Below are 24,592 nucleotides of genomic sequence, written 5' to 3'. Positions count from 1 at the left end.
AACAAGACCACAAGTAAGGAAAGTAACAGCTTGTTTAATTTGTAATACCTTCTAAGAATGTCTCTTTGGAATATCTGTTTCATCCTAACCCAAGTTACTGGGATGAAGATTATGTTCTACCTAATTTTTCTTGTAGAGTGTGAAATATAGGCTGTCAGATCAGATAACTTAGAAGTCTCTCTGGCCTTAAACTCTGAGTCTCACTTTTAGATTGTGGCTTCCCACAAAATATTGAAGTTTGTACAATCACCTTGGTATTCAGTGTGTAGAAATTGCATATAAAATTACTATCCATGATTAACAACAACATAAAAAAAAGGAAAAAGCTGAATCTTGTTCATTTCACTCTGAAATACCAAGGGAAAAATCGGGAAGGGCTATTTCTAGGTCAGGCAATTCAGATCAAAGTGCAGAAACATTATTAAGTACTATTCAGTCAACTCTCTTTGAGGGGCTGCTGTACAGCTTTTTGTTTCCTTCAAGTGAATAAAAACAATTTCTCCTGCAAGTAATTATCTCCCACTTAAGCCTCTCCCTTCCCCAACCAGTTCCTCTTGAGTGTGCAGATAGTTATATATCATTTCACTACCTTCCTTTTAAAGCCTGTGCTTTCTTAGAACTTTTTCTATCCTTTTTTACGACTTGTCTCTCATTGGGACACTGCACTGGAAACAACTGTAACAAAACAAATTGTAATAATTTGCAACATAAGCTTTTTATCCCTGGTAGTCTTTATCATACTTCAATGGTACAATTTATATGATACTTTTGTCTGCCTCCTATCATCAAAATGCAATTTACTTGTGATTGTTGAAAATTATGCTTAACCACATCTTGCATCTCCGGTAGGCTGCTTCTATCTGTGCATCAATTTCCGTCTTGAAGGAAGTTTTCTGCTAATCTGTTGTTCATAAGTGCTATAAATACATGTTTGATGGAGCTGGGATAATAAAAGTACAGTGCTTTTTCGGTTTTCCATCATTGTGAAAGAATCTGATTTACTAGGTAGGGTACATGCATCGAAGTGATTTAAGAACGATATTCCAAAGTTATTTTATTAAGCACTGATTATAATAACTTACCCAGTTTCTTAAGACGCTACGGTCTGAAAACAAGCTGTTATAGCGAAAGTACGTGACAAAAATCTACATTTTTCTTCTTAAGAAAAGCCCTTTAGTTGTTGCTTTTCGCGTAGGAGCAAAGCCTTGACCACCTTCTGACAGGTAGCAGCGCATCCCCAGCCTTTCTGCAGCTGAACGGTGCCCGTTTCGGCTGCTCCCTCTGCTCCCAGCCCTCGTCCTCCCCGGCCGCTTCCGCCGGCAGCGGCTCCGAGCGGCCGCCACTGCCTTCCCCGCGGCCGCCCGGCCGCGCTCCCCCTCGGCCACCACAGAAGCGCAGCCCGGCGCCTGCGACCGCCCCGCCGCGGTGTGACAGCCCTCAGGCGGGGGGACCCCTTCCCCGCGGGCTCCCTGGCTCCTGTGCCGCGATAAGCCCAGGTAGAGGTCCCCGGCAGCGGGCGTCACCCGGAGGGGACCGGAATCGTTACTCACCGGGCAGGCGGTGCGGACCCGCGGGCGCCCAGCGCGGCTCCTCACCGGGCGGGGACGGGCGGCACCCGGAGCCGTTATCCACGGGAGAGAGGCTGCACCCGGAGCCGTTATCCGCGGGCGAGCGGCTGCACCCGGAGCCGCTGTTGACGGGCAGGGACGGGCGGCACCGGGAGCCGTTACTCAGCCCCTCGCGACGCGGCGCAGCTCCACGCGCGCAGGCGGCAGCGCGCGGGGAGGGGCGGGGGCGCGGGCCCTACCTGGCAGCGGCGCGCGGGGGGCGGCCGGGCTCGGCGTCGGGCGCGGGGCGGCCGGACATGGCGCGCGCGGCGGCGGGACCCTCCGCTCCGGCGGTGTCGGGGCAGCTGGAGCGCGGCTGCGGCACCTCCCGGCCCTGCCCTCTGCCTCACTCCGCCCCGGCCGCCTCCCCCGTCCCTCCCTCACTGCCGGGCTCCGCGGTGGCGACGGGCCGGGGGCCGCGCTCCCCGGGGTAGCGGTCAGCGGGTATCCCCGCCCGGGGCGGTGCGGGCTGCGGCGGGTTCGAAAGCGGCACCTCGGGCGCGGGCTGGCCGGGCGAGCGGTGGTCACGCAGGGCAGCGCCGTCCCTGGGGCTCTTCACACCTGAGAAGCGCTGCCCGGCAGCGGGTGTCGAGCCCGAACGCGTCGGGAGGCGGCGGGTCGGGGTTGTTGCTGTTCCGCGGGAGCGATGCAGCGGCTGCCCCGAGTTCGGGATGCCAGGAGAAGTTGCTGCTGTTGTGCTCGGTTTGCGGTGTGGGAACTGGAATGTGACAACGAAGCGTTGAGTGACTCCAGCAAGGATCGTTGCTGACTCCTCGTTATGAAAGTCATGATGTTCTTGGAGCCCCAGCCCCGTAAACCATGTGATTTAAATGATGGAAATGTCTTTCTTTCTTTCTGTCTTAAATGAGAGACTCAAGAATTTAGAAAAGGAGCCTACTTAGTTAAGTATCACTTATGTCTCGTTTTTGGCTCCTTTAGACTCTTTGATATTGTTACTCGCAATAGCAGTCGTCCCCACCCCCCCTTTTTTTTAAAGAAAATACTAAGTGTCTTGTGGCTTGGCTTTGTCCTGTTTGCGCACCCATGTCTGACAATCTGTGCAGTAAAATTATTAGAGTTGGTCTCTAGTCATGCAAAGGTGAGATGAAAAGCATCTGAGTCACAGATGATGCACAGTGCAAACATAAGTTATTAGCGAACCCTGAGCTAGGGTGTCTGCAGAGCCTCCGCGGTTCAGTAGCAGTCCTTTGGCTCAGGTGTGAGATTTGCAGGGCTGGAGACAGCTGTCATCACCTTGTAGTTGCTGGCAAGGTCCCCCTTTTACTGAGATTTGTTTTCAACACATTTATGATGTAGGTCAGAGCCCAAGGTCTGACGAATATTTTACTTTTGTTAGTTACGTAGCACACTCTGCTGAACAGAGGACTTCAGCAGTAAAACTGTGGCAAGAACTTATAGATATCCACAGATATTGCTGGAAGCTTGACTGCTGTATGGTGAGCCCTGCTCTTTAGTCATTGCTGACTTCGGAGGAATGCTGAGTGAATTCAAAAGCAAAGAGGAAGGGCAGGTGGCAGGGGTAACTAAATCCATGCTTTGACAAATATTTTTTTTTCTTCTGCAATAAAGATTCTGTGCTTCTGTCCTTTAAATGCACCATTCCGTTTTTTTTATTTATACACCTTGCTATTCCCTTCAGTTGGCACAATCTTGTGGAATCAGGAAATTTAGTGAGTTTTGGAAGGGCCTGGGGCATGTGGAGGGAATTATTTTATATATTAAATCAGGTTTTGTTCTCCGTTCCAATTTACAGTGCAGAAAGTTCTTAAGCGTACTTTGCAGCCAGAGGTGTGGCGTCATTTAACTACTGAACCAACGTTTTTCACTGTTAAGAAAGGCTACCTGAAGGGTTTGCTCTTGATTACTTTTTCATAACCAAGAGGAGAATGTTTCTTGTTAATTTTTAAACACCTCTCAAGACTTTGTGCTAAAGATATGGATTATCCCTGCTATTGTAGCAGTCATCTGTCAGTTTGTGAAGTGACAGATGAGAGATGGCAAGGCTGATAGCTACATCGTGGTGGTTAAGGGTAAATGGGAATCAAAACAATGGGAAGTATTTGGTTTTAAATGTAAACTGGAGAAGCTGGGAAAACTAAGAGACACTGCAGCCTCTTAGGGGAGCACTTGAGATATGCTGGCCAAAAGCCAGCCCATCTGACAGCATAGAGACCTGAGGAGTTTTTCCAGGCTCTGAGTGAGTGGAAAGTCCTGAAATCCAGAGCCAGATGAACCAGAGACTTTATCTGCCCAGGCTGGTGTTGAAGCTGACTGTCTGCACGAAACGTTACCAACTCTGTTTAATGCTTGAATGTCAGCCCCTCTGCTGTGACTCCCTCAGCACTGTGCCATGCCTTTCTGATGCTTTTACAGTGCTCTTGCACCCCTTCATTCCTGGAAACAGGCTGTAATGCACTTGCCGCTTCCCCAGTTCTTACCATGCATATTCCATGTTCTGGGGTCACTCAGGCTCCCAGGTCTACTGTGTTCCTCAACCCTGTTGACTGTTTCTCATCAGCTCTTCTCTAACAGACACCATTGCCCTACCCATGTAGCACTTAATATTTTCTATCAAGCTTTCACTTGATCAGTTACTTTAATTTCACCTATGTTCTCTAAGTTGTTTGTACATGACTTTGCATCAGATGTCCAATTTTGTATTTTAAGTATTCTCTTTTCTCTTCCTTGTTGTGGCACTCTGATAAATTAAATGTTGTTGCCACCAAGCTTCTAATCTTTCACACATTCTTCCTCATTCAGTAGCTTGTCTACTCCTCCTTCTCTGTCATTATCTTATCATTTTCCTGCATTTCTTCTGCCCTAGATATTTACTGTGATCTCAGTTTGAGTCCACATGTGACCCCTGCTTAGATGTCTCTTAGATTGTATTTAAGCTAGTCATTAAAGCTGGTCAAAGCCTGTTTGCTGGCTTCATGGACACAGAGTTGGGCATGGCTTGTGCCTAAACTGGGTGAGGTCACACTTGCTCTCAAAACTAGAGGAGTTTAGGCACAAGCCATGCCCACTGTGGTGTGTGATTTGGTGTGTGGTTGATGTTTGTTTGTGTTTGTTTTTCTGAGCAGAAAACACTAACAATTAAAGAGTACAACTGATCCCAGAGCTGTGTCTGGCTCTGTTGACACACACACACAGAACACATGTAACACTCCTGTGTATACCAGTCATGAATATGCTGGAATTTCTCATCTAACTTCTCTAATGCCTTCCCTTGAACACATTCTGAGCATGGCAGTTTCTTCATTCTGTATACCCCTTCTTTTGTTTCATGGTTTTATGTGCAGTAGTTACTTAAACCTTGTCACCACCAATGGTAAGGCAGTTGATGTAAACTTACCCCTGTGAAATTATATTTTACTTACCTTCTTCATAGCTTTTGAAGAAGAGGCTCAGACATTACTTGCCTACAGATGTTCTCTTTGACTGTCTCACACCACCTCCCATCTTTAAATCTTCTGTTACCCTCCTTTTCCCTAGGAGCACACTATTCTTTTCTCTCTGTACCTTTTCTGTTATTTCACTTCTTTTATTTATCTATTTTTTTTAATTTATTGTTGTGGCTGGTGGATTGTTTGTTTGTTTGTTTGTTTTCTCCCTTTTGGCTATTCTGCTTTAAGCCCTTTAATTTTATAAGTATGGTTTTCACATTCTTGTTACAGCTTCTGTGGTATTGTTGAGATTCTTTGTTGTGAAGGAAAAGGACAGAGAGACTTTCAGCTAGGGACAGTTTAGAGAAAGGAAATGACCATTTTTTGTCAGTGATATTTGCACTCCAGAAGTTTATAACGGGTTTTACACTCTCTAATTTCAGATTATCTGCTCTTGTGAGTTGTCAGGAGGAAGAGATCTGTGACACAAAAAGAGGGAAGGAGATGTTTTTTCCCCATTAGAGGCGGGGGTATTTGTTGCTCAGTGTCACCTTTACATTTGGTCTTTGTTCCTGACGTGATATGGCTCTGAACCATCCTTTCCCCATCAGAGACAATGCTACTCATCTGTCCCTTACTCCAGCTGATAGCACTGAGATTACACACTCACTGGTTCTTGCATTGATTTTTATTACATCCTTATAGTTGATGCAAAGCCCTTTGATTCTCATCTTGTAACTTGATTCCTTGTCTCTTTTTTGCATTACTCATTCCTTATTTTCTGGGTCCATCATCCTGCAAAAACTTCACAAACCTGTCATGTATAGACATGGTCTCTTCTGTCGCTTCTATTCACCATTTCAGAGCCTGGTTTTGAGCCAGCCATTATCTCCTGATTTTGTCACAACCCACCAGAAACTTCCTCATTTCGGGAAACTGGCTCTCCTCTTAGCTGAAAGCTGGTAATCTTGATTTCTGGGGGAAACAGCCAAGTACAACTTTGTGCCATTGTTCTTATTCCTTGACAATTGGCACATAGCCTAGAAAACTTATTCGTGGAACCTGACTTGACAGAAGAGAACTGATTACTGTCACACATTGACTTATTTCAGAGCTGTCACTCAGAGTGTATTTTTCCCCCCAGGTTTTAGATATCTATTGGCAACGGGAAGAGACTACTGTGGCATTTTAGCTAGCTAGGTTTGTCTTTTATATGTCAGCCTAGGACACTGTTTCTGTAGTGGATAAAAAAAAAAGTTAATGGCCAGAGAATATAATATTCTTATATTTCAAGGTTAGAGTATTGCAGTTGTGTACCTTAAGATTTTGAGGGTTTAGACTTTTGTAAATATTCAAAGGGGTTATTTAAAAATAATTAATCAGCCCTTCTGATAGGAAGTTAGGCAGAATTGAGCAAACTGCTGCAGAGTTTTTAGTTTGAGCTGACAGCAACTGAAACAATAGCACTAAACAGAGCTGATTGTAACATGAGAAAGTATGTCAATCATTCCTGAAAAGGCAGAGGGAGCCAAACTTACACTAAGTCTTTAATTTGGCTTGAGCCATTCTTGGAGAATATTCAAAACCCTTCTGGATATGGTTCTGGACAACCTGCTCTAGCTGACCCTGCTGAGCAGGGGGGTTGGACTATGTGATCTCAAGAGGTCCCTCCCAACCAAAGGCATTTGGAGCTTTGTGTGATTCTGCACTTCTGTGACTTTGAAATTTTGCTCACTTGCAGTGAAAAACTGCCCTCAAAAAGCGTGCTTATGCGTGACTTGGTTTGTCTCAGGAAATCTACCCAGTCTATACTGATTCTGTAACTGGATGATGTTTTCTGGAATAGATCAATGTTGTAGGGGACTGGGGAAAATGGTGTTTTGCTTTTTGCTTCCTTTTGCTTGTCCTATGAGCTGCTTTTTACAAAACTCTGCTACTTAGAAATATGAAGGTGGAAAGCTTAGCATGTGGTGCATGTTTACAAAAATAAAATCAAAAATGCTTTGAACATCTCAGCATTTTCTGAACAGAGGCACAAGATTTCCAGCATAAATATCATATAGTCAAATCTCCAATACAGGGACCGTCTCTCTTGCATAATAAAAAACTTAATCCAGTTAGAACAACAAGGTCCTAATCCTAATAGAGGTCTTTGGGCACTAGTGTCAATCAAACAATATTTTTGATGCACGTTTGTTTATCCTCCTTCTCTATGTTAGCTGTGCAGTTGGTGTGTTCACACAGATTACTGTCTTGATGGATGTATAGCTTCTCTTTTACAACTAAAGTAACTCCCTTTCCAAATGAATGTGAATGGGATACTACATGGGGTTTGTATTGTTATTTTTAGTATTTTTAATAGAGATAATCTAACATGGCTTGTATTTGTCTACTAGATGTTTGTTTACTGAAATGGATATTGCAGTTCACTGTATTACTGTGCAGTGGATTATTGTGCATAATTTATTACCTCATATGCTATCAGGTTATTGATGAGGTTGTATAATTCTCTTTATGTAGTTGTTCAATACACTGGTTGAGTTCTGACACTGTTGACAGACACATTTTTAACTGGAATATCAGTTGAGTAGTTGCGTTTTGCTCGTAGAGTTGCCTTGGTTAAACTGTTCACATTGAAGATCAGGTAGTTAGCTTTAATATGTTAATATGTTTAGGATTTTTTTTTTTTTTCCAATTTTGGTGTTCTAATTGATTGTTCTGTCAATCAGTGTCCTTTTCCCTTTGAGATAGATATTAGGGCTGTTACTAAAGTACTCTCAGTTAACAAACCAGCATTAAAGAAGTGTCATAAAGTGTTGCAAGAAATAAGTAGCATGTCTTAATTTGTTTTAGAACAGATATAGCTCAGAAGGATCTCATGGGCAATGGCCACAAGTTTGAGAGGAAATGGTCTGACAAAGGCAGCTGTCAGCTGTAGTCAAAAGACAAGGATTGGTGTCATTTGCCACTTAGCTTCAGACTGCATGACATGCATAGCTTCCCATTTAAGAAATGTGGATTATTACCATAGAACATGGGTGATAGATGTATTTATTTTTCATCTATATACATATATTTAACTCCAAAGAGAATATTTTCTAACATAACCTCAAAAATTTTGAGTTAATATACAAGTTTAAATATTAAACCTACTCCTTCAGTCTGTCTAACTCCCAAGCCTACACTTTTCAGACTACTTGCATTTTTAGAAAAGATGGGAGAAGAGAAGAAGACAGGAGATTGCATTTAAATTCTGGAAGATAAATCAATAATATTAAGTTGTTTCCAGATTTTTGAAATTCAGAATGGTTTGTTGTCAGTCTCATTCCAGTAAACTAGAGAGTGTTTCAGCTGATCTCAATTGTATTATTCTGCCAGGAAAGAAGTTGGTGTTTGCAATAAACTCAAACTGAGCCCTTTAGTTCCTTTGAGATCAAAACTAATGTGCTCACTTTTATTCAGAATTGGGCTAGAAGCTGACAACAATTACCAGCTGGTAGGCAATGAGCCATGATGCGTAGCATTAACTGGGATCTTCTAGGCATCTAAAGGTGGTGATACATAAAGAGTAAAAAGTAGGAGATGTGTTCACAAATACACTCTTTGAGTTCACCTATGCTGTCCTGGGTTTTTGGATGAAGATGAAAAAATGCTTTTGGCTTCCCCCACTCTCTGAGTATCCAAACTTAATGTTGCATGAGCTGGGAGAATTTATTGTACAACTGCTGTGCTCACTCTTCTTCCCTCCAGAGGTCATTCAAAGTTGATGGCACTTGCTTAAAAGACTGTGACTATGTGGGTCAGTTTTGTTTTGAGAATACGTATAGAATTTTTAAATTATTCTGAATAATTATTGAAGATGGGATCTGGAATTCTGAGTCTTCCTGAAAATCACTAGAATTTTTCATTACTAAAGTATTTTTTGAAATTTAATCTTAATTCTAGTTGTGATACTCCCACATAGTGTTTCCCTCATGCTTCATATTTTTGACTGTTCTCTTGGGTGAAATTTTCAAGTGCTGGGAGCAGCATACTTTTTAAACAAGAGTTATATTTTGTATGTCCCTAGTAAAAGAGGTCAAGTCAGAAAGATATATTATACTAAAGAGGCCTCATAGAAACTATGAATAAGAACTATCAATTTTTTCTCATGTGGACAGGCAAGCAGAAAACAAGAATAATTGGAAGACATCAGAAAAAGAGGCCAAAAAAGGGAATTCAAAGATTGTTGCAAATAATATTGTAGAAAGGGTGATTTAAAAGGGTTCTCTTTAGCTATAGTGTTCTGTGCTTTCTAAGATGGCTTTTGAGGCATTAAAATCACATAGGTGGTGAGAACAGACAATTAAAATGTGAAGGAAAATGGTTTACTTTTTTGGTAGATATTTCATATAAGCATACACCAACTGCTGTGTGATAATTTTCTGGGTGGATTGTATATTCATGAGATGCAATGTAACAAATTGCTTGTGCATTCTATTTGAATAAATGGCAGGATGTACTGACAATGAAATGCAGGTGTATGAAAAGAGCAGGGCAGCTACTACCAGTAAAAAACTCCAAAAATAAATTCTTCTTGACTGTACGCTGTCCTTCAGTCTCATTTTGGACACCTCTGGCTGAAATCTCAAGAAAAAACCAAAAAGCTAGCAACCTTCATGCAAGACAGAAGGACTTAAATAAATGTGAAAACACTGACCTTTCTTGTTTTTGATACTTTCTGGTAAATTACCATGTACAATTGTTTAAATAGCTGCAGGAGGGGTGACTGTAAATAGATGCCTACAGTCATGTACAAAATCCCATAGAGTTAAAAGTTTGTTTCAAAATTACTATGAAACCAATTTACATCACCATAGTAGCTAATGGTATTCCCAGAATCATAAATACCAGTTGTTAAACTGAAATGCATATTTCCACTGTAATAGGTACAGTTGAGCTACAGGCATGAAAGCCTCTCTGCACAGCCCCTTTAGTGTAGTTCAGACCAACCCTGTTTTCTGAGGAAATTTAAATAACACAGTCCCCGCACCAGTAATCCTCTGTATTTTCTCAGAAAGCTTGTAAAATTGCCAGTTACATGATAACTTTTTGAGGATTGCATCAGAGCCTAAACTTGCAAGAGTTTAAACACTTTTAAATGAAAATTTGCTTGTAGACCAAGGTAGGAATAAGACAGATGTGTAACTTTAACAGTAAGGCACGTTTTGGGAAGGTTTCAAGAGGGCAAAGGCAATTCCATTTATGATTCTGAAGGAGCACAAAAAGTTTATCTAGATTTGGAGGGAAGGAGGGAGTGTTTAGAGCTTGATGAAGTCCTGAAATAATTTTGTTTCATGAGGAAAAATCGAAATTAGGATCTTATAACTGCATGTGAAGGCAGGCATTTAATTTCACAAATTTTGTGAATGTGAATATTTTGCGAATATATGCTTTTTGATGCAAGCTTCATCCACTAGGTACATAGTAGAGTGAACAACTTCCTCTGAGTCCTTTGTCAGAGAAGTGTGGAAAGTGCATAAATAGATCAGGGTAGGAGGTGAAGATGAAAGTAGCCTAATGAGCTTCTGATCTCACTTCTAGATGTGCATGCATTGATTTTGCCTTGGACTCTTCTCAGATGGTTAATTTTTGCCTGGGTGGATTCATCATTTGTCAAATATTTCTGTATGTTGGGGAGTCCAACAAGAACTGCTGTACTGAGCTTCCCCTGGGCTGCTGCCTGCTGGAAACCCCAGGTGTTCCTACAGTGCACATGTGGATGAACCACACAGTGTGCGGAAACTTTTAGTTTATAAAAAAAGTTTTACACTATACACTTGATCACTACATTCAGAGTATGTTTAATGTGTGACAACATTAGATGTACAGTGTATGCCCAGACTATGTGTATGGCACATGTACGTTATGTCTGGTTCTACCTGGAAGGATTGCATTTCTGCTGCCTACATTGAGAAATTCCAGTTGCAAGCATGACAAGCTTCACCTAGCCCTCAGTTTCCACAGGTTATGGAGAGAGAACATATTAATGCAGGCCCTCCGACTTCAACAATGACAATTGCAGGATTTATGGCTAATATTTAGCCTTATTTTCTATTTTCAAGTGAAGAAGTAATGTTAAAAATCATAAAACAATTCATGTTGGAAGTGACCTTAAAGATGACCTAGTTCCAAGTCCTCTGCCATAGGCAGGGACACCTTCCGCTAGACCAGGTTGCTCAAAGCCCCTTCCACTGTGACCTTGAATGTTTTCAGGGATGGGGCACCCACGACTTCTCTGGGCAACCTGTTCCTGTGCCTCACCACCCTTTGGCTGATAGGTAAAGTCTTTCTAATTGCTGATGATATTGTTACAATTTTTTCACTGACTACTAGTAGCTGCTTATTGGTTGTCCATGCAAATTAATTATTGCATCTTGGAAGCTTCTCTAATTCTGTCTTAATATATTGGATTAGATTTTGCTCACATTTGCACCAATGCATTTCTGAAGTGCTATAACCAGGTAATAGCATCTTTGGCTCTAACCATGAAGAAACTATTACGGAATTGGAAAAATGACTGTTACTTAGAGGTTAGAAAATATGCTTTGTACGAAATTTTGTTTTGCAAGAACTAATGCTTTTTGGTTGTTTTCCAGAATGAATTTATGTCTTTGGTATAGGATGAATAATTCTTTGAAAATTAACATAAAGTTTAATGTCAAAGACCCCCGCTAGAAAATGAATTTCTGAGGTTTAACTCATATTTATAAGCTATGAATTTAGATGACTATAATTTACATGTATATCCAAGAATCCACTTCCCCCCCACCCAGGGTTTTAATAATACAGTAATGCTAATATTACCCCTTCTGATGCAAACGTAAAATTTGGTGAGTCTGAACCAGCAGATCCTGGTTAGTGTTTTTGGTTGCCTTTTTTTTTCCCCATAGAAGTGGACCTGTCACAGTTGTGGAGAGGCTAGTTTGTCACTAGTTTGCTCTGAGAAACAAGGTAAGGTTAGTAACTGGAGAAAGCCATTGTGAATGTCGGGTTTTTTTGGTTGCGCTTTGGAGATTTCTATAGTACAACTGAAGCTGGTTATGTGAGAAAGAAGCCATTCAAATTAATGAAATGGAGCTCTGAAACACAAAGTTCTTAGAAGTCCTCTCAAGAAATTGTAGCTATTGATGGTCAAGATCTGTGTGATTTTTAATCTAACTTCATTAGGTGGTGGGTTTTTGTTGTTCTGAGTGTGGTGGGTTTTTTTCTGTTTGTTTTTCCCCAGAGGTGTCTGGGACCAGCAGCCTCTTGAGCAGTGTGTGAGTAACACCCCAGGCTCAGACTGCACTTGCTGCCACACACGTCTTTAGAGAAGCCAGGGCTTCTCATTTGCCACTGTACAAATACTGCTTGTGTATACTTTTAGCACTTCTGCTGTCTTTGAAACTTAGATGGATCTGTCAGTAGGTGATAGTCTCTAGAGACTCATCACCGGAGTAGCCATGTCATTAAACTTTAAACACGCCACAGTAATTCAGTGACAATAAAGATGTGTGTTAAGAATAAGCTTTCAGTCTGAAACAAAGGAGACTGGCTCTGTTTAAGGAGCTACAGATAATATGAAGATTATTATTAGGAAGTATATTATTGTGTGTTGATATTCTGATGGTGAAAGTACACAATAATATGGCAAAGGGTCTGACAAAAGTGGAAAAGTATTATTATAATGAGAAAGACTTCTTATAAGGATTAGATTTCATGGTGACTGTCACTAACCTTTCGATTTTCCAAAGCTGAGCTGTGTTTATTTTCAAGTAGATAAGCAATGGCTAGTTACTTGTTTTATTTTGGAATAGGAAGGATTAGAGTTTAAATTGCTTAAAAAAAAGACATTAATTAGTAGGTATTTCTTTTTCAAATGAAAATATGGTATCTAGGGAAAAGTATTTTGCAGAACTAAAATAAATCAAGATCACAAACGATAACAGAATGAATTTGTAAAAATATGTCATGCACATCTCCTTAAGTCTATTAAAATCAGGAAGAGGTCTTTTTATTGTTTAAGGATTATTTTAAACTTAAAATGTTGCAATGTTGTTACTTACTGTAGTTTGTAACATGTTACCGCATAATTCATTTGAAATTGATGACAATTTTAAATTTTAAAACCACTGTAAATGTCGAGATTATTCCCGTTCTAATGGCTCAGATGTTTTGTGTGAACCTATAGAGAACTACAGAATTCTACCACACTCACATTTTGCACTGAGTGTTTATCATGTGTAGATTTGGCTTTTACCAACATGCCTGACGACTTTTTCTACTTTTCCTGTACTATGTTTTTCAATGGAGAAGATTTTTTCAAAAGCAGTTAGCATTATCCACACTCTCCATAGTGACTGTTATACTGGACCAATGGGATTTTTAGGATTTCAGCTGTCAGTCAGTAACTGATGATTCAGTAATCTCAAAAACTGTCTCATCTTTATCTTTCTCCATAAATTTTTCTTTGCCATTCTGATCCACGCCTGATCACTTAAAAGCAGGAAAAATCTTCTGCCAGCTCTGCTACTTTTTGCAGTGTGAAGCTGGACTTAAATTATTACCTTCAGAACTGGAATTGCTAGTTGGTTGGGAATCTGGAAAATGCTTTATTCTATGCAAGCCATTTCATAGGCACAGCAGACCAATTTTGATCCTCTGCAGAATTAAGGTTTTTTGTCTTCTTCAGAAATTGCACCTCTTCTCTCTTCTGATTGGATCTGCTGTACCACAAAACTGCTTTGTGTATGTGTGCATGCTCTGTATCTGTACAAGAGTTCAGTGCACGCATGAGAAATAACTTTACAGTTTTTGAGTTTATTCTTTATGTGTTCTACTACACTTCCATGTCAGATCCTTTTGTACCCTTTATTTGCTCTAGGAAAGAGTTTGGTTGGGTTTTTGTTTGTTTGTTTATGAGGAGACAGATGTTACCAGTGTAATTAATCTGGTCCACATCTTTCTCCCTGAGTGCTCTTAAGATGTTGTCAGGAAAGAGAACAGATAGCAAACAGACTCCTTTTGCATTGATGTGTGCATGCACATATATGTGCTAACACTGCTTTTGGGCTTCTTGTCCTTAGTGACCATACCACCTGCTGGGGATATACTGGCAGAAGTCAGAGCTCCTAGTATAGTTCCTGACATTAATTATCATGTATGATTTTTGAGTTTTAAATTCTGATGGTGCTGCCTGAAAATTTTGCACTAACATCTCCACTTCCGGCTCTTGGAGACATCTGTGCAGTCTTGCCAAATGCATCCATTGCTGGGGGTGGCTGAGTAGAGACAGAGCACTAATACAACACCCATTCCTTTCTTCTAATTTTTAGTGCCATTCACAACTCCTTCTAGACAGCTGGCATACAAAATAGAATAGAGCTTCTATTTGATTTTTTTGCACATTTTTGGCTTGCTAGAACTTTTATACTTCAGAAATGCATAGACTATTTCACTGCGCCTTTACAGGGACCCAAATTCCAATTCAGTATTGATTCCTGGTTAGAGAGGGAAATGCAAGAAGCCTAGATAGGGTTGCAGTAAATGCAGTGTGACTGGTGATCTGAATGCAGGCTGGAAGGCTGGGCCGGTCATCTTCTCCTCTCACTGAAGTCAATGCCAGTTTCTTCAGTTTCTGTTCAAATTGGAGTGTACCACCTGTTTTCAGATTCCTAAAATTTATAGCCAATTTTAAAATTAAAATTTCCTGCCAAACACACCAGAGGTTCAATTCATGCAGCTCTCTGGCATCTGCCATATTAATAGCTCAGTGTACTTCCAGATGCAATTCAGACAACCTGAACACCCACCAGGTAGCTCAGACCTCCAGCGCAGCAGCAGTGGCGCTCAGATTGGGATTTGGGCTTCAAGTTTCTGATTTTTTAATTTATTTTTTTTTTAAAGCATCTATTCACTTAACATTCAGCAACATACTGGAAGGCATATATAGATCTCATTAAGGATAGTCCATTGTTACAACTAAAGTATGCTTAAATAATTTCCTGAATACAGGCCTTGCATTTCACCTTTATTACAAAAAAAAAAGCACCAAAATAGAATAAAAGTAGAGCCATACAAAACCAGCTTTGTTGAACTGAGTTAGTAGTTCAGTAATTTAATTAAAGCTTGATAAAATTAGACCTACTGTGATGTGTTTTTTTTTTTTTTTTCATGTCTCTCAATTACAGGTTCTTAAACCTAAGCTAATGGTAATTGTGTCATGTCTTTCTTGTCTTAATGATTTATTTTATGCCACACTGAATCAATGTCTTTTTAGTTAAGCTTTATATATGCATACTATAAAATATTTGGACTAGACCTCAGGAATATGCATTTACTCACTGCTCCATGGTACACACTCAAATTTCTTTATCACCAGTCTTCCAAGCCAAAATCCATGCAACCATTCCCCTATTCTTTATATATAGCTGAACACAGGGTAATATTACCAGGTCCTGTGCTTATTATGATATTTTTTCTGTTGTTGAATCCACTTGAATATCCAGTCTCACTTTCTCCAACACCAATGGCAGAACTCTCTTCAATTTTCCTAGCACAATTTGGGTCTTATAAGTAAATACTGCCTACCTGGATATATGAGACTACTTTATGAATCTCTTGGGACAGCCATACTATTTGAACTTCATAGGCTGCATTTAAACGCATGTGGTGGGGAAATCGGTGTCATTTCAGTTCCTTCAAACATCATTAAAAATGCACTTTAATATGTGTTGCCTAATCTGAAGGTCATATTTTAGTATATATGTAAGTTTCTGCATAAAATATAAATATTTGAATGTATATTTACATAAATACAATCTGATCTCTTATAATTGTCATCAAACCCGATATTTATGCAATGACTTTACCATGCTTGTTTGGTTGTAGTTTATTGATCTCGTTTGTCAGTGGAACATCAGAATGTTTTGTGTGTTGCTTAAACTCTTGCGTGTCAGATGTCAGGTATCAAAAGTTTGGAAATCCTTGTGACGAGGGCTCTCACTACACATTTATGCACACAAGGGCTTGACCTTTGTGCCTCTGATATGGTGATGAAGAGTATGATATTGGTCACAGCAGGTTTGGTTTTTATGGTTGGTTGGTTTTTAATTCATCAAAAGGACAACCACAGGGGAAAAAAGGTCCCCCTTATATTCTAGGTGTAAGTGGATGGCTTTAACTATTGTTTCATTGTAACAGTTCTATCATAACACAGTTTTTAAATAATTTGTCTCTTGGTGGAATATGAACATTGATACTTAATTATGGTTTCTCTAGGAAGAACCCTATTTTTTATTCTTTCAATACGTCATACAAATGCTTTTAAAGACTCAAGTGATATGGTCATAATTCTCAGTGCTGTCAGGTTGGATTGACTTTCCCAGTGATGAGCATTTGGGAAGGATGTGTGCAAGCTTGGGCAGTGTGGTTATCCTGGTGTCAGGAAGGATATTCTGAAGGGTTAGTATTAATATGTCTCTATATGCGGAATGAACCAGGAATGAATGCAAACCTCCAAGTCACTTATTAAAGCAGTGGAACCAGCTGTTTCTAGTTCAGTCGGTTCTTAAAAATTCTTTTTGCTGTTTTCATCTAAAAATTAAGTTCTTTTTACTTTCAAATGTGGCCATGAGTTTAAATGGAGAATTCTTTTCATTTTATGAAATAAATCTGAAAAATTGCTATTCCGCCTTAATAAAGTCATTTAAAGCTTGTCAAGACACTCACATGAAAACTCTATAAGGTCTTTATCAATTGGATTTTATTCATTCTTGTAGGTGAACTCACAAAATAATTATTTTGGTATATTTCTTTAAAATCATAATATACAGAAAAATGGCAATAGAGCTTTTGCAATAAAAATTCTTTCATTCAGCAACTTTCACTTCAGTTTTGAATAGTTTAAGTGATGTAATGCCACAAAAATACCCAAGAACCTAGATCCTTCTTTCAGTTAAAAAAAACAAGTGTTGACAACCGTGTTGTACATGGCGGTGAGGGTCAGAGAGGGCTCAGCTATGTGTGTAATACTGGAATTTTGGCATAGAAGTTTGGTGGTGTAGGTTTGGTTTGTGTGTTTGTTGTGTATAGTGGTTGGTTGTTTTGTTTGGGGGGGGGGAGGGGCCTGGAGGAGGGTGTGTTACTTCTATTTATTTATTTTTTAAAATGTATTTTTCATTTAAAAATTTCTGGTTCATCTAAATGAAAAGAGCAGGAAACGAACTTAAGGCTGAACTAAGTTTTGTGGTGTTCAAACTTGGCTGATTCGTGATTGGAATACAAAGGCTACTGATGCCATGTGATTTAGAGGGAACTTCTCCCTGGCTTGTATGAACAAGTGCAGGTCACATGAACCTCTTAAACTTGTCTGAGCTCTGTTTTGTGTGAAATAAGGTGTTTGCATGGTTTTCACATCTCCATTCAGTTCTCAGCATCTCCAAATCCTTCTTAACCTAAGGAGTAAGAAACCAGAAACAATGATAATGAGGAAAGAATAACATTGACTTCAATATTTGGGATATTGGCTATGTAGTCCTTAAGCTTTAGAAAAATAAATAGACTAGTTTTACAGTTTTAATGGTGCTTTTGGCATAGCTAAATTTTGTCTGTCACTAGAAGCAATTTCCAAATATTTTTGTTCTTATGGAGTCATGAAGCTGTTTTTCTTGTCAAAAACACTTGCTAAGAAGCAAATTCTAGAGAAAGAAATAAAAGTATTGTGTGGGTTTATAACATGCTGTAAGTACATGTAAATTACACCATTTACCAAAAGCTCATTTATACTAGTCAGATTATGAAGCTTATGAAGCCAGTTACACTGAAGATTGAACTTAAGAATGTTGCATTTTTTCTAAGGTGATAATTTTTTTCTTTTCCCCTTTATGTTTGTGCTGAGATCTTGAAGCCAACTCAATTTATTACATACTCATAATCTATTATACATAGAGAAAAGTGTTTACCATCCCACAAAGTTAATTACATAAAAGTTTATTGTTGTAGCAGCCAAGCTGTTACTTTTATTGCAAATGAAAATTCTAACTTTTTTTTTTTCATTTTTCTGAAGGTTTATCTGTAAATACAGTTCAGTTAGATGTGATCTTTCAGAATGATAAAACTTTTTGGACGAATTCTAAACACATAGAAATATCCAATAAAATTCTTAGAATGTGGTGCTTCCCAGAGGAAAAGAGAACAGAAGAGAGAAATAGAGGGGGAGTATAAGCAGACCACAATATGGAGGAAAACAGATGGGAGATGTTATATACACACCAAGATTAAGGGTATGAAATGTACAGAAGACGCATTTTTATATGCGGGCATGTACCAGCCTCCTCTGTAGCTCTCCATTTGTGAAACTTTGACCTCTAAATCACAGTGATGAGCAGAGGGGAACAGTCTAATATATAGCAATATGTACAGCTATGCAGAGAATCAGAGGAAAATTCAGGCTGGAAGGAACTTCAGAAGGCTGTGTGGTCAAACCAAATCCTGAAGTATCCAAACTGCTGCTGTTTTATAAATTTGTACTGTGGCTTAAACGTTGCTATGCTGTGAAATTCTACAAAATAGGTCTGGGAAAAACCATGAAAGATAATCCCCTTCTCTGAAAGTAATGTCGACTATACTTAAGCAACTGTCAGAAGCAGCTAGTCCAACATATTCTTAAAAATTCACACTGCAAGACATTTCCATAACTACTGCACGTCTGTTCCTGAGCACGGGATAGGCAACACACTTCAGCATTACAGCAGTTTAAGATGTCCTTATACAATTTAGAATTACAGAGTGCTCACTGTATTAAAACAGCAGGAGACTAGTAGGCATAGCTTCAATTATCTATTGAGTTCAAGACACTATCTGACTTCCATGTTCCGGAACAGGTAAATTCTGCTACATTTATGCTGTGCTTTGAACTACCTATTGTCATAGTAGTCACAAAAGTATTTATCTCAGGATGTTTCCGCTGGAAACATTTAAATTGAGCCTAATTGAGAGAGGGTGAAAAAAAATAATAATAAAAGGACTGATTCGAAAACAATTAATTGTATACTTGGATAATTATGATCCTACATTAATTCAAGCACTTTTAGATGATTAAATGAGTGGAATTGAGAGAAGTATTTGCCTGGATTGTGATATGAGTGCTGTTATGCTTTTGAAAGTTAAGCAACTGTTAGCTGAAGTAGCTCATACAGCTGTGAAAACAGCTAATCCATGGAATTTACATTTGGTCAGAAAGACAGAAGGCAAAGGTTGGTGAACAATAGAAAAACTGGGAGAATATCTGCACAGAGGCTTGGATTTTGGGAAGAAGTGCACAATTCAGCCCGTTAACTCCTGTGTAAATAAGCCCCTCCAGGCTTTACAGAGCTGCAGAGCTCAGCTAACACCATGATTTTGTTAAAGGAAGGTTGTCCTCTTATGCTGAAAAACACCATTTGATTTCTACAGAGTGGCAGCGTAATGTCATAAATGCTGCAAAAGCCTCTGTGTGAAAGTCTCATCTTTAGCCCTTGTTGCTGCTAGGGGTTATCACGACTTGCTACTTTCGTGATGTTGTAGGCAAAAATATGCACCACTAGGTTATCAGTTATCACTGTCACAGCCCAACCCTCTCTGCTGCTAGCATGGGATGTAATTATAAACATCAAAGAAAAATCAAATCAAACTGCCTACTGAGTGACTCAATTGCATTTTCTGGTTATTAGATGTGACGTGATGATAAAATACCATCATTCCTGGGCAGTCTTCAAGCAGTTTTATTTCATGGTCCTCTCTTTAGGCTCTGTCTCTATTTCCAATCTGCACAAGAAGGGGTATTTATTTGCCTAAATTTAGCCATTTTGCTTGAATTTCTGCATTTGCCAGCTTGTCTGCCTAGGAGAGATGGAAACACCTTCAGAAGATTTTTGAGTAGGTGTTAAACTCTGAATCACTGTCTGGGAGAGCCTACTGAAGCTTTTTTTTCCTCATTTTGTTGAGCAAGCTGCCTCCTTTACATAACAGTTGAAAATTAGGGTGAGTGACTTTCCCCTGTGACATACTGTGACCCTTCTGGCTCTAAGCTGATAAACTCCATGCCACACTTCTCCTTTCCTCCTTGTTGTTCTCAGGATGAGTGAATGTATGCAAGCAGCAAAGCCAGGACAGACCAGCCCTTGGCAAGAATAAAGAATATAAGATGATACAATTCAGGACTCCATTAGATGTCTTCTGGGACCTGTCTACTTTAAGCCTTCTTTAAATATCTGGGACTTCACAAATAGACATATTACTTGTTTTTTATGGCTTACTATCACTTGAGAGATAACAGCATGGAAATAAATGTATAAAGAGATTTTTTTTGAATTTTTTTTTTTTTTTTTTTTTTTAATAATAAAAACTATGGCTCAAGGTCCTGCCTTCAATAGAATTCAAAAGCAAATGTCTAGGACAGAACATGAGAACAGGACAAATGTATATGACCAGCATCCTCTAGTAGTTTCCCCGCTTCAAGTATTTTTAATACAGAAACACCCTGAGGTAATATGGTATCTGTGTAGTCAGTAACTGCTGATGGGTATCTCTTCCATGAATTTGTTTTCTCTTTAATCCATGTGGCAAGCAGATACAGAGCTCTACTGATTTTGTATGGAAACACAACGCTTTTTATTTGTTTTGGGCTTGGTTCTTGCTAACTTCATTTGAGGCAACTTGGTTCTTGCACTGAAAGAGATGATGAATGAGCCATCTTGTACTATCACTATGCCAGTCATAATTCTGAAGCTCTATCTCATATGTCTGATTTTTCCTTTTCCACATTCAGCCTTGGACATTTATAACATGCATTTCCCTACCTTCTAAACACTGTGAGTTCACTCTCTGTGGGTTTTGTCTAGCCCTGCTTTTTGAGAGGAGATCAGAACTGCCCACAATACTTCCCACTACCTCCTTCACCCCTTTATCCCATTCAGCAGGTTTCAAGGTTCATTTACCTGACATCTTTTCGAAAGTTTAGTATTTGTGCAAATTTGAAACAGCATAAAGTATGTGTACAAACATGCTGTTCTTCCAAATTTCAAGTTGCTGTTCTAAAGCCTGGGAACACTGAAGACTGGCAAGTGAAATATCACTAGGATAGTCTGGGGAGTCCATGTGTGTGTACTTTAACAGTTTTTATGCATGTTTTTTGTCTTAATAAAATCCTCAAGAATGGTTGAAATAGAAAATGTTAAATTTCAGCCACACACAGATTCTAGCAAATTTCTGTGTAGCTGAATGAAGGTTGTGGATTGAAATGCACTACCACTTCATTTGCTTTTCTGAAATGGAGCTGCATGTAAAAAATGAGCTGCCAAATATAGGCCTCCTGCTTACTTTGTCTGACTTCTTGGCTGCTGTCTCTTTTTGTTCAGTGGGTGAGGAAGCTGGTGAGACAGTTCCAATGCTCTCCCTCTTTCATCATGTTCCTGCAATGCAGTCTGAATTTGCTACAGCACGTGTGCTTTTTATAGGAATAATAATGTTCAAATGACCTCATGCAAATCAATGCTGAACCTGGTTACTCTTCATACTTTTCCTGTATTTAAAATTTAGTGCAGTGAAATGATACACCAGCTTATTTTCCTGTAGTAAAAGCTCTCTGGACTGAATTCTACAGGGCTCCTATGTGAACTGTTGCAGAAGGGTAAATCCTATTATGGGATTTCTGAAGCCAGACTGAAAAGCTAACAAAAAGATGGGTCAGTTCAACTAATCAGCTTTTTAAATGTATTAACATTACATTCAGGAGAGGTGGCCTAGAATGGTCAGTTGCCTGCAGTGTCCCTAGGACTGACACAAGCACAGCTGTGGAGACTGTTCTGCAGGAGCGCACGTTGCTTCAGGCATGTGGGTGCCTGTTCATATCTTTCCATGATGGGCATGAGAGACGAGCACGGTGACTTCACAGTTCAGTAACACTCCCATATCTTGCTTTATCCTGTGATTAGACTGAAAAGGCATCTCCCAATGGATTTTATTCAGTGATCTTCCTGCAGAGGGTCTATGTGAAAAATACCTAATGCTTGACAGATGTGTAGCTGCTGTCCTGATTGCAACGTAACTGCAGCACAAGGCATGCAGCAGCTATTGTGTTCACATGAGTGGCTTTAGCATAAGATGGCTACAAGCATTTTAATTGCTCTGTCCATCAGAACTTCACTAGTGATGCAGAGATGCTGATAAGGCACATTTTGGTGCTAATTAGCTGTGTTAAAGCCAATTTCATTGAAGTCAGAACCACCACTGTTTGAAATGCATGTGTTTGTGCAGAGCCAGGTTCCAAGTGATTAAATAACTACAGGTTTCTCTCCTAATTTTCCTTCACTGGCTTCCCAGGCTATGGTCTATGAATTTGAACAGTCATTAATTAGATCACAATGGTCATACAACCTTCAGAAATGCAAGTATAAACTTGCAAAAGAACCATGGCCCTATGATTTTGAAAATGGGAGCGCTAAGGGTTAATGAAAAAGGGCTGCTTCCTAGAAGCAGTAGGGGATGTGCAACAGTACTAGGCAAGCCCTTAGCAGCAGTTCACAGGTGGTCAGAGATGATCTGGTGCCTTCAGTGATGATGTGGCTCAGAGAAAGCAAGAGCTACAGCTGCTCATGTAAATAGAGTTGAATAGAGATGTCAGAAATTCTGAGTATACAGAGGATTTGTTGGATTATTATTTGTGTAACAGCAAGCAGGTACTGGATTTTTGTATCTGGGGTCACTATCCTTTTATTTAGCCAATATCAAAGACAAAGAGAAGGATGAATGAGGTGAAAGATAGCAAATCCAGGTCAAGATCAAAGTATGTGCGTGTGGACTTTATTTTTTTTTTTTTGGGGGTGGGGGGTGGGGATGTATCAAATGTGTATATATAGTCCTGGTAGTCATTTATATAATCGCATTGAGTCACTGTTTTTGATGCACTGAGTTTTCCTTCCAAATGCATGAAGTTGGAGAGGATCAAGGTATATTATGTGACAGTGAGTGAGGTGTAGTGAAGTGGGTCTGTAGTTCATTGGTCTTTGGAGAAATGAGGAGCTATGCCAAAACCAATTTTACATGTTACTTGTGTTGGCATGGACCACTTTAAAGCTAGTCCCGTGAGCAGAAGGAAAAATGGTTTTATACTATAGGCTAAATCTAGTTACAGTTGAGGTTAACAATCTGCTACTTCAACATTATGAATGTCGGTCATGTTAGACAAATAGATATCTGGGTTGCATGTGCATTTCCAGTGTGTTAGTGATGCCAAGGTCTCAAAAGGATTTTAGCACAGAAGTACCATTTCATTCTCCACTCCTCACCTGCCTGATCACCTATTGTTGCAATAACAGGAAGCCATTGCACATTTTTTAACATCATGGGTATGCTATGAAAGATGTTTACATCCCAATAGAGGAGTACCTAGGTCTCCTCTTGAACTACGTTTGTTTGTATGTTGTTACTTTATATTGAAAAGCTGTATTGAGTAGGGACACAAACCCATTTTTTTTTTTTACTGAGAATGCAGCAGATGCAGATTCCTACTTATGTGGAGTTTTGTGCACATTCACAGTGGCAGATGAAGACATGATTATTTAAATGGTCATCTTGTCCTGTAAGTCAGACAATGTACAGAAAAATATAGACCAAGAAAAGAAATCTGGTAAAATGTTTGACTTCATAAGACAAATGTTATGTAGGAGGATGGTAAGGTTATGAACTTAACAGTCAAAACTGTACAAACAACAAAAAAAAATAAAGTTACTTTGTGCTTTTAGTTTTCCACCCGCAGCTTTCTAGTTTCAGCCCATGCTTCCTTCCACCCTCTCCTCCTGGCTCTTGTCCCACCTGCCACTCAGCCTCTAGTCAGGGGAGCAGAAGCATTGAAACCCAGAAGCGAGAGAGCGTTTCTGCTTGTGCTTCTGTGCCTGTTGCGTCAGCAGCTGAGGCTGGAGCTGCTCAGTGCCAGGAGACCAAAAATTCATGAACTGCACAGGAACAGCTAAGTAGGATTTTTCATAGAAGTGGTGAAAAAATGAGTTCCTGGTGACAAGGAACACTCATACATAGCAAGCTGCTAAAGAAAATGGTTGTATAGTGAATTTTGTTAATAGGGGCAAAAGAGGAGTTTCTACCAATGCTAATTTTTACAAATGACTGAAATTAATCTGATATAGCGTCTCAAAAAAGCTCCACTAAAAATTGCCAGCATAGGACAGATAATGTGGAAATCCTAATCTCCGTTTCTTGAAATATGTCAAATATGACAAAGTTCTAAAATTGCCTGATACTTCCATTATAACTGTTATACATTGCAATGCTAGACACTATAATGCTACCTGTAGGCAGCATTGCTTGCTCTGATTATTTTCATTTACATCCCTCTGCTGAAATTCAGCTCATGAGCTTTCCCAAAGTTTTTCGGCTGCATGAATAGCTGCTCATTGGGAACTATTTGCTTACTGCTATTTACTGAGTTGCTTATAATCAAGAATTTTGGCATGAGGAAATGAATATAGTTATGTTCTGTGTTTTGGGGAAGGTTTAAGGACA

At 39.7% G+C, this 24,592-nt stretch overlaps 1 protein-coding gene and 1 long non-coding RNA gene across 10 annotated transcripts in view; one reads left to right on the top strand and one right to left on the bottom strand.

The window, feature by feature from the left end:
- The window catches only part of SPHKAP (SPHK1 interactor, AKAP domain containing), a 73,030-nt gene extending 70,406 nt beyond the window's left edge, over positions 1 to 2,624 (bottom strand). Inside the window, exon 1 of one of the 5 annotated variants that reach the window (XM_065073974.1) lies at positions 1,808 to 2,624. In XM_065073974.1, coding sequence (XP_064930046.1) covers positions 1,808 to 1,866 — 59 coding nt within the window. In that variant the 5' untranslated portion in view covers positions 1,867 to 2,624. The remainder of the gene's footprint in view (positions 1 to 1,807) is intronic. The other 4 variants (XM_065073977.1, XM_065073975.1, XM_065073976.1 and 1 more) reach the window with 4 other exon arrangements.
- LOC110361139 (uncharacterized) overlaps positions 1 to 24,592 on the top strand; it is a 165,967-nt gene that overhangs the window by 331 nt on the left and 141,044 nt on the right. For 2 of the 5 annotated variants that reach the window (XR_010474700.1, XR_010474699.1), the window contains exon 1: positions 1,364 to 1,496. The exons of the other annotated variants lie outside the window; for them this stretch is intronic. This is a non-coding gene — a long non-coding RNA (uncharacterized LOC110361139). Of the gene's footprint in view, positions 1 to 1,363; positions 1,497 to 24,592 lie in introns of those variants that run through there. 5 annotated transcript variants of the gene reach the window in all.

This window comes from Columba livia, chromosome 9, assembly GCF_036013475.1.
Source record: "Columba livia isolate bColLiv1 breed racing homer chromosome 9, bColLiv1.pat.W.v2, whole genome shotgun sequence".
Taxonomy (NCBI): Eukaryota; Metazoa; Chordata; class Aves; order Columbiformes; family Columbidae; genus Columba; species Columba livia.
This window is presented reverse-complemented; position numbering and strand designations above follow the sequence as displayed.